The 12,151-nt window shown below is 49.3% G+C and overlaps 1 protein-coding gene across 1 annotated transcript; it reads left to right on the forward strand.

The window, feature by feature from the left end:
* The first annotated feature begins 449 nt into the window (after positions 1-449).
* On the forward strand, positions 450-11,819 carry TREH (trehalase). Its single transcript, XM_053367170.1, has 15 exons — positions 450-622; positions 1,515-1,615; positions 2,362-2,509; positions 3,838-3,925; positions 6,050-6,150; positions 6,271-6,363; positions 6,582-6,698; positions 7,897-8,019; positions 8,162-8,211; positions 8,518-8,718; positions 9,235-9,452; positions 10,611-10,722; positions 10,967-11,079; positions 11,396-11,449; positions 11,587-11,819. The coding sequence occupies exons 1-15, from the start codon at positions 474-476 to the stop codon at positions 11,719-11,721; spliced, it is 1,803 nt and encodes a 600-aa protein (XP_053223145.1). The 5' UTR covers positions 450-473; the 3' UTR covers positions 11,722-11,819.
* The last annotated feature ends 332 nt before the right edge of the window (positions 11,820-12,151 follow it).

The following is a 12,151-nucleotide window of genomic DNA, read 5'->3' on the forward strand; positions in this document are numbered from 1 at the left end:
TTGCCATCAGGTATCTTAGCAAGCCCGGCTGGTAGAATTAGGGCTTTCACCCAAGTGCCAAAGTGGAGCAGCTGTGTTTGGATGCTCCCTTCCCTGGTGTTTGTGCCCCTTGTAAAGGAATGAGCAACACCAATTGTGTGGGGGAGGTAAAGAGAAGTAGCCAGGCAGAAGTAAAAGTGATCCTTCTTTGCAAGCACTTCATCTGCATTCATGAGCGGGGGGGGGGGAGAGGACTTCCTTTTTATAGATCAGTCAGTGCCAGATTCTGCTACTCTACATGGAGTGCCATGGGAGCATAAACTAGACTCTAGTGCAGAGTACTGTGCTCCAGTCCCTCCCACAGGTGCCAGTCTGCAGCAGGCTCCACCCAACTTCCATAGCCAAATGCTATTGGCCTGTGCTGCACAAGCCACACCTACACATTCTCTTAATAAGTCCCAGGTAAGGTTCCAGAGTTGCTTTTTGGTCTTCACATGGGCAAAGTCCAACAGCTTTCTTTGCAGCAATCCTCTACAGCAAATAATTGTTTCACCAGGATGGCCTGGTGGGTGCTCTTGGGTATCTGCATAGCTGTTGCTGGGCAGCAGGCAGTGGCAAGCAGCTTGCCACCACCCTGTGACAGGTGAGTGAGTTTTCTGGGGCTATGGAGAAACGGAGGTGGGGGAAGGAGGCAGGAGTATGAAGCTTCTCCAGGTTCTACCCAGGACAGCATTTTTGAAGACCTCCTTGCCACTGCACTAAAACTCAAGGGATCCAGAGTGTGCTGCAGTGGTTAGTGCTGGCCTAGGATACAGGAAGATCCCTTCTCAGCCATGAATCCCACTGAATAAACGTAGGCGGGCTGGTCTCTGGAGAACTGTGTGTATTGCTCGCTGGGGGAACAGCAGGAAATAAACGAGGTTATCAGAGATGTTACAGTATGTTCTCCCAGGATGGGAGGAGGCACCCCAGTCAGGGGTCTCAGATGCTCTTTGCTCTGAACCATGGTTGCTGATCTGATGAAAGGAGCAGCCGCAAGGGCCCCTTGCTTTGCCAGCATCAGGCAGGGCTCACTTTCATCTCTTGAGGGAAGTTGGCTGCGAGAGTGTCAAGTGGTCTGAGCCTCCCCCTACTGGTTCCACACTGTCCTGCTGTTCTCAGATGTTCTGTGCCAGGCAAAGTGGCTGGCTGGTTACTTGCCAGGGAGAGTAGAGAACCTCTGTCCCCTCCATGCCATGCTCTGCTCACTTTCCAGGATGACTGCAGTTTTCTCCCCTCTGGTCTTCCATTGTATCACCTCTTCCTCCTCAGCTGTATGCTGTGAAAATCTTTCACCTCTCAAGTCACTTTGATTGGGTGAAGATCATTAGTGTGTATTTGTAGGGTCCATGTGCAGCCCATGCTCACTGTAGGAAAGGATAACCCCAAGGTCTGGCAGGCAATTCCTTCCCCACTGCCTTTAGATCAGAAGGATTCTGCTGGCAGTGGTCTTTGCTGACCCTCTTGCACTTGCTTCTTTCTCCCCACCCCTCCAGTGAGATCTACTGCACCGGGGAGCTGCTGAGGCAGGTCCAGCAAGCCAAGCTCTTTACAGATGACAAGTTCTTTGTGGACATGCCGCTGAAGGAAAGTCCAGGTGAATGGCCAAGGCCCAGTCAACCCCACCCTCCACCCCATGGGGAGATGCAGGACCCTCATTATTCCCCCCCCCTTCTCACTGAGGCCAGAGCCTCTCCCCCCAAAGGGTGTATCTATTTAGCTTACCGAATACTAGGTTTTCCGGCTTCTGTAACAAGTCAAGGCAATTTGCTGGAGCTTTCAAAGTCTGAAACGTACACAGTTTGGAATGTGCCGGCTTTGGTTAACACCCGGAATGACAGCAAGACAAGCTTGCAGCTGGAGCATGCCAGCTCCTGAATGGCGTGGGGGTCTTGGGGGACAGCCACCCAACCTCTGTTGAAGTGGCCTAATTTGCTGCTTGTTCACACGGCAAGAAATGTGCTGGTGCTGTGAGGTTAGACTTCTTGGGGATCGAAGGCTGGGGCTTGCTAGGACCATCCTTATCTCCTATACCAGGGGTCAGCAAACTTTTTCAGCAGGGGGCCAGTCCACTGTCCCTCAGACCTTGTGGGGCCGGACTATATTTTTTGGGGGGCGAAAGAATGAATTCCTATGCCCCACCAATAACCCAGAGATGCATTTTAAATAAAAGGACACATTCTACTCATGTAAAAACATGCTGATTCCTGGACCATCTGCGGGCCGGATTTAAAAGACAATTGGGCCAGATCCGGCCCCCGGGCCTTAGTTTGCCTACCCATGTCCTATACCCTGAGTCTAGACAAGGCCTGGTCTTTGCTGTGATATCTCTCCCCTTCACAGAGGTGGTTCTGGAGCGATTCCAGAGGTTGGTGAACGAGACGCCTGGCAGGGATTTGTCCCAAGAGCAGCTGAAAGTATTTGTAGATGAAAACTTTTCCCCACGAGGGCAGGAGCTTGAGAACTGGGAACCTCCAGACTGGACAGACAGGTAGGGCTCTGTTGCTCAGTGTTGACCACCTCTACCCACTTCCTCTCTACCAGCACAGCTTGGGGGCAGGTTTCGGGGAGCAAAAGAGCTGGGGCTTGGCGCTGTGTGCTCCTGTTCTGTGCCTTTCGGACTGTGAGGTGTTTCAGAGCATTACAACGTGCTCTTATGTGGAGCTGCCGTCTAGGACTCTTGAGAAACTTCACTGTAAAATGTAGCAGCACAACTATTAAGTGGGACTACCAGGTCTTCAACAGTCACACTGGCTTCTAAGTCCTTTCTGGGTTCTGTTCAAAATGTTGGCATTGACCTATCCAATCCTAAATGTATTGGGGCCAGGTTACTAGAAGGGCTGCCTCTTCTCCCACAAACACGAACCTGCCTGGTTGCTAAGTTCAGGGGCTCCTCTTCATCTTGCCACCTTCCGAGGTGAGTTGGGTGGTGACTCATACAGAAGGTGCCGCCCTTGTGGTAAGAATGGGCTTCTGTGCCACCTTGCTCATTACTTGAGGGAACACACCGTAATCACATTAAGTTGAGCACTGCCCCATTGCAATAGAAGAAATAAATGCTGGGTCCCTAACTGGACTTGCTTTATTTCCTTGGCTCCACGTTTTATTTAAGAAGAAGACGAAGAAGAGGAGTTTGGATTTGATATCCCGCTTTATCAGTGCCTGAAGGAGTCTCAAAGCGGCTAACATTCTCCTTTCCCTTCCTCCCCCACAACAAACATTCTGTGAGGTGAGTGGGGCTGAGAGACTTCAAAGAAGTGTGACTGGCCCAAGGTCACCCAGCAGCTGCATGTGGAGGAGCGGAGACGCAAACCCGGTTCACCAGATTACGAGTCCACCGCTCTTAACCACTACACCACACTGACTGTTGTGTTCCCTCAACAAGGTGGTTTAGAAGTCCATTCTTACCACACCCTGTCATGAGAACATAGGAAGAGCCCTTCTGGATCAGGGCTCATCTAGTCCAGTATCGTGTTCTCACAGTGGTCAACCAGCTGCCAATGGGAAAAACACGAACGGGACCCCTGAGGACAAGTTCATCCTCCCCTCCTGTGGTTTTCAGCAACTGGTGTTCAGATGCATTGCAGCCCTCCCATCATGCTGACAGAGCATAGTCATAATGACTTAGGAAATCTCTGAGTGGTGTGCCTGGCACCGTCCTTCTCCTTTGCCCAGGGCTCTTGCAGGTTTTGAGAACTAGGTGAGAGAGCCTCGTGAAGCGCCTCAAGGTCTCAATTGTTGCCTTCTCTTTGGGAGTTGCCGTGTGGCCCTTGAGCAGATGGACTGGCCTCTCCATCACTCTCTTTGCTCTCTTTCTAGCCCCCCACTTCTTCAGAGGATTGTGGACAAGAAGCTGCAGTCCTGGGCCCGGGATCTGAATGCCATATGGAGGCAGCTAGGCAGGCAGGTAATCCCCAAGGGCCTCCAGAGCTGAGGGCTGGCTGTGCCCCAGCAGAGGTTGACAGACAAATCTTTGCGATTTCATTAGATCATTGGGAAAAACTTTGGAAATCAGATATTAATTTCACCACATGCATTACTATCAAAGAAAACATTATGAAGATGTTTTACAGGTGGTACTTAACCCCTGTAAAACTGGCTAAAATTTATAAATTAACATCGAATCTGTGTTGGAGATGTAAGGTATCAGAGGGATCCTTATATCATGTCTGGTGGGGATGTGATAAAATAATTTTTTTGGGGGGGAAATATACATGAGGAACTGAAAAAAATGTTTAAAACAACAATTGGTAAGAAGCCAGAAACATTCCTTTTAGGAATTATAACAAATGAAATCCCCAAAGACATGAAGAGAATCTTTTTATTTTATTTTTTTAAAGAATATTTATTAAATTTTCCAATTTTTTAAACAAACAAACAGAAACAGAACAAACAAAAACATTAAAAAAGACATAAAGTTCATAAACCATACTCTTAAATAACAAATTTCTCAGACCTCCTCATACTTCTCCTCCTTGTATCCCAATTAAAGTTATTTGTTCAGCAAATCCTTCATTTAAAGCATTACAGCTTATAACATTACCTTATTTTTCAAACCCTTTTTTCCCCATCTATGTTCCTTTGTATCATTACAGCTAGAAACCATTCATTTTCAATCCAACACCATTTAACTTTCCTTAATTTTACAGTATTTCTGTAAATAGTGCTTAAATTTTTTCCAATCTTCTTCAGCCGACTCTTCTCCCTGGTCACGGATTCTGCTCGTCAATTCTGCCAGTCCCATACAGTCAATCAGTTTCATCTGCCATTCTTCCAGAGTGGGTAGATCTTGCGTCTTCCAATACTTTGCGATGAGTATTCTTGCTGCTGTTGTAGCATACATTAAAAAAGTTCTGTCCTTCTTTGGCACCACTTGGCCAGCCATGCCCAAGAGAAAGGCCTCTGGTTTCTTCAAGAAGGTATATTTAAATACCTTTTTCAATTCATTATATATCATTTCCCAGAAAGCCTTAATCCTGGGACACGTCCACCAAAGGTGAAAGAATGTACCTTCATTTTCCTTACATTTCCAACATTCATTGTCGGGCAAATGATAGATTTTTGCAAGCTTGACTGGGGTCATGTACCACCTGTATATCATTTTCATAATATTCTCTCTTAAGGCATTACATGCCGTGAATTTAATCCCGGTGGTCCACAACTGTTCCCAGTCAGCAAACATGATATTATGTCCAACGTCTTGTGCCCATTTAATCATTACAGATTTAACCGTCTCATCCTGAGTATTCCATTTCAGCAGCAAGTTATACATTTTTGACAAAGTCTTAGTTTTGGATTCTAGCAATTCTGTTTCCAATTTAGATTTTTCCACCTGGAAACCAACTTTCTTGTCCAAATTGTAAACCTCCATTATCTGATAATAATGAAGCCAATCTCGCACTTTATCTTTCAATTTCTCAAAACTCTGCAATTTCAGTCTGTCCCCTTCTTGTTCCAAAATTTCCCAATATTTTGGCCATTTGGCCTCCATGTTAAGTTTCCTCTGAGCCTTAGCCTCCATTGGTGACAACCAATGAGAATCTTTTTATAAGCAAAAAATTGGAAATCAGAAGTACCAACATTGAAAGATTGGCTACATAATTTTTTTGAAATGATTGAATTAGCAAAAATGACAGCTACAATTAGAATGCAATCTAATCAAAATCTCAAACAGGAATGGAAATGTGTAGAAGAATACATGGCCAAAATATGCTCCCACGATAATTTATTGATACGTATAGACTGATTTCACAAAGTCAAGTTAAGCTAAGCAGATATATAAGACTGAATGTTTAATTATTAAGATACAAAAATACAATCTCAATAATAAAGTTATAAAATAATAACAAGGAAGTCACGCGCAGGTGAAGGGAAGACACAGGACAAGAAATAAGAAATGGCTAAATGTTGGGACATAATGAAATGTGAAAATGTGAATTTACGAATATAATGTATATGTATCATCATGTAAAGATTTCATATATGTATTGCAACATTAATAATAAATAAATGAAAAACCTTTGTCTTTCAGATGAAACCAGAAGTCAAAACTAGCCCTGACCGTCACTCCCTGATCTACGTGCCAAACCCACTGATAGTGCCTGGTGGGAGATTCATTGAATATTACTACTGGTGAGAAGTGTGTAGAGTCAAGGATTTGGCGGGGGGGGGGGGTCCTGCCATGCCTGGCAGCTTCTTTTCGGTCTCTCATTTGCTGCTGCCTTCCTCTAGAACCCTGGTCTTTTCCTGCAGGGATTCCTTCTGGGTCATTGAAGGGCTGCTGCTCTCCAATATGACGGCCACCGCCAGAGGCATGATTGAGAATTTCCTCTACCTTGTGGACAAGTGAGATTCTCCTGGGGTGACGGGGCGGGTCTCTTCCTTCTGCTCTGGCTATCTCCCGAAGGGATGAGAAGGGGGAACGAATGGCCAGCCAGAAGTGTTTGGGCTTATCTTTGGGAATGGAAGGGAAACACATACCCCATCAGCGCACTGTGTGCGCACACTTCATCGGCGCAAGCTGCCATACACTCTCCTGCTCCAATTTTGCTTCCCGATGACAGATTGGGCCACATCCCAAATGGGGGAAGGGTCTACTATGAGCGCCGAAGTCAGCCCCCCTTCCTCACGCTGATGGTGGAGAGTTACTGGAAACACACAAACGACACCGACTTTTTGAGGTAAGAGCCCTGGTTCTCTCCAGTCCCCCATCCTTTTTTTTGCAGGGGGCATGGAGGGAAACCCAGTTTTGTGCTGGTGCTTCCTCTTCTGCTTCTTCCCCTGCTGCCCTTGAAGCTGTCCCAGAATGCTGCAGCGAGGCTCCTCACGGGGTCTCTGCCATGGGAGCATATTCACCCAGTGCTTTTCAAGCTGCACTGGCTCCCGGTGGAGTACAGGGTCAGATTTAAGGTGCTGCTTTTGACCTTTAAAGCCCTTCACGGCCTAGGACCCTCGTACCTACGGGACCGCCTCTCCCGGTATGCCCCACGGAGAGCCTCAAGGTCCATAAATAGCAACACCCTAGTGGTCCCGGGCCCTAAGGAAGTTAGATTGGCTTCAACCAGAGTCAGGGCCTTTTCAACACTGGCTCCGGCCTCATGAGACCAGGGCCCTGCAGGATCTGATTTCTTTCCACAGGGCCTGTAAGACAGAGTTGTTCCGCCTGGCCTTTGCTTTGGAATCAACTTGATCCCTTCCCCCTCTTTCCTTTTTCCTTTCTCCTCCTGTGATGAGACTGCATTTTAATATTTTAATGTTTCAATATTTTAATGTATTTTAATCTTGTTTTTAAGTTGTAATCGTTCAACTTGTTTTTATTATTGCTTGTAAGCCGCTCTGAGCCTGGCCTTGGCTGGGGAGGGCGGGGTATAAATAAAAATTATTATTATTATTATTATTATTATTATTGAGATGCTGGGTGTGGGCAGGTGTTGGACTGCCTGCTCAAGTAGGAATGGAGCTGGTGACATGAGAAGGACAGAAAGGTGTCCATCTTCTTCCACCTGTTTCAGCCTCTGTGCTCAAATGTGGCTTCCAAGTGCCTTTCCTGATGCCCCTAGGACATGGGCAGGCAAACTAAGGCGCGGGGGCCGGATCCGGCCCAATCACTTTCTAAATCCGGGCCACGGACGGACGGTCCAGGAATCAGCGTGTTTTTACATGAGTAGAATGTGTCCTTTTATTTAAAATGCATCTCTGGGTTATTTGTGGGGCATAGGAATTCGTTCATTATTATTTTTTTCAAAATATAGTCTGGCCGCCCACAAGGTCTGAGGGACAGTGGACCGGCCCCCTGCTGAAAAGGTTTGCTCTAGGAACTTTCCCAGCCGGGACATACCTTGCCAATTGTGCCCAGTTGCTTTTTCCGTCCTACCTCAGGAACAATCTTCATCTCCTTGAGGCTGAGTACCAGTTTTGGCAAGACCATCGGGCTGTCAATGTCTCCTTTGGGGAGAAGGAATACACCTTGAACCGTTACAATGTCCAAGTTGGGGGGCCCAGGTGAGGTGTGCAATGCATCACATTTGGAATTGGTTGGGCAGTCACATGCCCATCTTCTGAGGTGGCGATGGGCTTCTAAGAACTGAATTCTCACTAAATCCACATTATTTCACCCTCCTCCTCCTCCTCCTCCTCGTCCCAGACCAGAGTCCTACATGAAGGATGTGGAAACTGCTGCTGGCTTAGATGAAGGTAACTAGCCCTGCAAGTGTCTGCGCTTTGCATCCCTGTAGGGCTGCTTTCTAGCTTGGAGCCAGAGCTGAGCCTGTGGGCAGAGGAGGGTTTCATGCTCCCCAGCCAGCCAACAGGGTCCCAGGGATTTCCCTCATGACCTGGTGGGGTGTTGCTTGGCCTTGTCATCCAGGGGGAGACAACAGGAGAGCTCCATCTAGGCCTTATTTGGGATACTGAAGGCAGTGCAAGGCACATTGGGGTGGTTCTCCCTGCCCTGCCTCGTTGGTTATCTTTTTTCTTCTCCTGTCCTGTTTCTTTACACAGGAGCCCGGGAAATCCTCTGGGCTGAGCTGAAGAGTGCAGCTGAGTCAGGCTGGGATTTCTCCTCTCGTTGGTTCCTCCCGGAGTCACCCCTGCTTGAGGCCTCTCTGAAAGACACCAAAACCAGTGCCATCGTGCCAGTGGACTTGAACGCCATCCTTTGCAGGGTGGAACAGCTTCTGGCCACATTCTATGGGGTTCTGGGTGAGACATCTGAGATGAGGTATCCCCTGGGAGCCCAATGAGGACAGAGCCTCCAACACGCCGCAGAGGAAAATTGGGATGTGTATCTTTTGGGGTGGCCGGTTTGTGGGAGCCAAACCAGAACATCTCGGGATCCAATGAGAAGCTGGGATGACTTCTGTAATTCCTGGATGTCATGCTTAAAGTTATGGGGTATGTGGCTGCAGGGGTCTTGAATGGTGCAGCCCACATCCCTGGTGGGTGCAGAGCATATGGTCTCTTGGACTGGCTCCCAGGCACAGAATGACACAGCTGCATAGTCAGGGGGAACCTCGTAGTCCACCTCTGCAGTTGGTGTTGCACAGCTGCTGTGAGTGCCACCTTGGCAGAGGTGAGCTGGCATCCCTGTGTGATGCTGGGGAAAGGAGGTCTAGCCAGCTGGGGAGAGAGGATCCACCCTGGATTAATCGGAAGCTGAGTTTACAGGACAGAGGTTTTTTGGAGCTGCATAAATTGAGGCTGCTGTTGCCTCTCCAGGGAACAAGGAGAAGGCCAACTTGTTCCAGGCTGCTCATGAGCAACGGGTGGCTGCCATCCGTGCTGTCCTCTGGAGCAACAGTACTGAAGTCTGGCTGGACTACAACCTACTACACCAGAGGCACAACAAGGCTTTTTATCCAACCAACCTCATGCCCCTGTGGATGGAATGTGGGGTGGATGTGGCCACTTCCGAGAAAGCCCTTCGCTACCTGGAGGTAAGCAGACGTAGGGAGGTGCGACTGGGCTGGGGAGAGGGGAGTATCAGAGGTGGAGGCTGGGACCTCTCCAGCTAGCTGGAGGGAATTGGGAACAGTTCCAAGAGCTGGGGAATGAGGGCACCCTTCTCTTCACCCAGATGGACTCCTGGGTGCTCTTGGGGGCACTTTGGAGTTTAAGGCAGGCTTCAAAGGAAATCTGCCAGAGCAGGCCTGCAGGAAGGAGAGTGGAGCCAGTGGCGAAGCTGCATGCACCACTACTGGGGGCAGAGAGCAGGCGGGGGCGTGGCTGGCACCCCTGGGGGCGTGACATGCCTTCTGGAGGGGGGCGTGGCACCTGGTGTGTGGGGTGGTGGTGCGTGTCCGGGGGCGGGGGCTGCCACGATGGCACCCTACCGGAATAGTGGTACCGGGGGCGGTCCGCTCCCTCCACACTCCCGTTCCTCCACCAGTGAGTGGAGCACTGTTGAAATAAGCCTTCCAAGCGCTTTGCCAAGTTTAGTGGGAGAGAAGCCCTCTGGGTTTTCAACAGGAGGCATGTTGAGCAAGAACTTCTGACCAGAAAGAGCAGTGGTGGAATGAACAGCCAGGGAAACCTTGAGGCCTTCTCCTTTAGAGGAAGGCTTTGTGGAAAACCTGCACCAAGTCCCTGGTCAGGCAGCTACCAACTGTACACAACTGTATGATGTGTGTGTGTGTTTTTGTTATGTATTTTGTGATTTTATATTGTAACTGTCCAGAGACCTGCGGGTTTAGGTGGTATACATATATAATAAAACAACACACTAAATTTCACCTGCTACTTCTACCTCCCTACAGTACCTGTGATTTGCACTTGCCCAACTCTATGCGCTGTGTTGCATGGGCGACACCATGGCACCCTCTGCTACACCAGCCTCACCCTCTGTCCAGGCCACTGGTCCCTTCTGTCCTGATTCCTGAAGGTGCCCTTCTGCTCATTGTTGCTCCAGACACACAGTGGCAGACTTTGGGCTCTCAATTATTAAAATGGTGCCCTGTGCAATGCCGAAATTTGGCACACACACCGCTTTCTTGCTCCACTCTATAGCATTGTTGAGGTGCCCCCTGCAGTGTGGCCAAACCGGTTGCACTGCCCTAAAACTGCCTCTGAACCACAAAGTGTGTTTGTGCCTGCAGTCGAGTTCAGCGCTCTCCTATCCCCACGGAGTGCCCACCTCTCTGGTTCGAACACAGCAGCAGTGGGACCTGCCAAATGCCTGGGCCCCTCTCCAGGACGTGGTGATCTCAGGTAAAGCCCTCTTCTGAAATGTTCTAAAGGGAAAACACACCTCTCTTTGGAGGTTTACTGGTTCCAGGTGTTGCAAATATATGCCCCTCTGACAGTTGCACAGAGGGGGTGCTTCCGCCCACCCCTTCCTGGTCTGCTATTGCCATTTGCAGCCTTGTCTCACCCAGGGAAAGATGCTGCACTGCTCCTCTGCAGGGCCGCTGCCACCCCTGCTTGCATTCTGACAGCACTTTGTGCTCGCCAGGTCTGGCCAAGTCCTCGTTGCCTCGAGCACAAGAACTGGCCTTCACTTTGGCACAGCGCTGGATCAGCATGAATCTGGCTGTCTATGAGAAATACCACTACATGTATGAGAAGGTAAGACGCACACACACACACGGTGCTCCCAGACCAGCCTTGTCTTGCTGCTGCCACATAGCACATAATCCCGTGTCTGGTACTCTTAGCCACTGCCATCCTTTATTCCCAATGAGGTTGGCGAACAGGCGTTTGCAAGCTCTCTTAGCTGTCCTCCAAGCCTGCTTTGGGTACAAGAAGTGAAATCCCTCTCCATGTTGCTCTGGGTGGAGTGATTGTCCTGCCACACACTCCATACCCAGTGTCATCCTTACCCACACCTTACTGAGGTTGTGTACCTGCCTGTCTGCCCTAACTCCCCCCTTTTTTTCTCCAGTATGATGTCGAAGGCGATGGGAAACCTGGTGGTGGGGGAGAGTATCAAGTACAGGTGAGGCAATAAGCCCTTTCCCCCATCAAAGCCATAAACGGGTGCCTGCTTCCACCACATATGGGGCTGGATGAAGTAGGGGCACCTGGCTGCAGCAGTTGTGATGCCTGGATTGACTTTCCCATCTCCCTTTGCAGGAGGGGTTTGGTTGGACCAATGGATTGGCCCTGCGTCTCCTGCATCTCTATGGCGACCGCCTCACCTCTGCAGGCACATTGCTCTTTCGCTCCTGGCTCTGCGTTGGGGCCTGTCTTGTTCTGTCCTTGATCTAGGAGTGGCTGCTGCTGCAGGTGATGGCCAGAATGTTGCTCCATCACCAAAAGTGGCTGTCCTTTTGATGTCTGTCTGGGTGGGCTGGTGCTCTGCATGGCTGGGGCCAGAGAATAAAGCCAACTTGCTTGCTTCTCCTCTGCATCTCTCTACATGCGATAACCCACCCTGACCACCACATTCCACTTGTGCAAAGCCTACAGGAAGCGAGGCAGTGTTGTGCAGTGGTTAGTGTTCGACTAGGACCAGAGTTCAAATCCCCACATGGCTGTGACACTCATGGGGTGTCCTTGGGCCAGCCACTGCCTCTCAACCTAACCTCCCTCACAGGGTTGTTCTGGGGATTGAATGAGGAAGAAGACCAGGTACACCATTTTAAGCTCCTTGGAGAAAAATTGGGAATAGAAATGCAATAATGGCTAAATCAGTGCC

This window comes from Podarcis raffonei, chromosome 15 (genome assembly GCF_027172205.1).
Source record: "Podarcis raffonei isolate rPodRaf1 chromosome 15, rPodRaf1.pri, whole genome shotgun sequence".
Lineage (NCBI taxonomy): Eukaryota > Metazoa > Chordata > Lepidosauria > Squamata > Lacertidae > Podarcis > Podarcis raffonei.

Excerpts from the sequence above, each read along its gene's own strand:
- TREH (XM_053367170.1), top strand. The coding sequence starts at position 474 with ATGGGCAAAGTCCAACAGCTTTCTTTGCAGCAATCCTCTACAGCAAAT. Across the intron at positions 9,453-10,610 it reads AAGCCCTTCGCTACCTGGAG|TCGAGTTCAGCGCTCTCCTA; the intron begins GTAAGCAGACGT and ends TTGTGCCTGCAG. Across the intron at positions 10,723-10,966 it reads CCAGGACGTGGTGATCTCAG|GTCTGGCCAAGTCCTCGTTG; the intron begins GTAAAGCCCTCT and ends TGTGCTCGCCAG.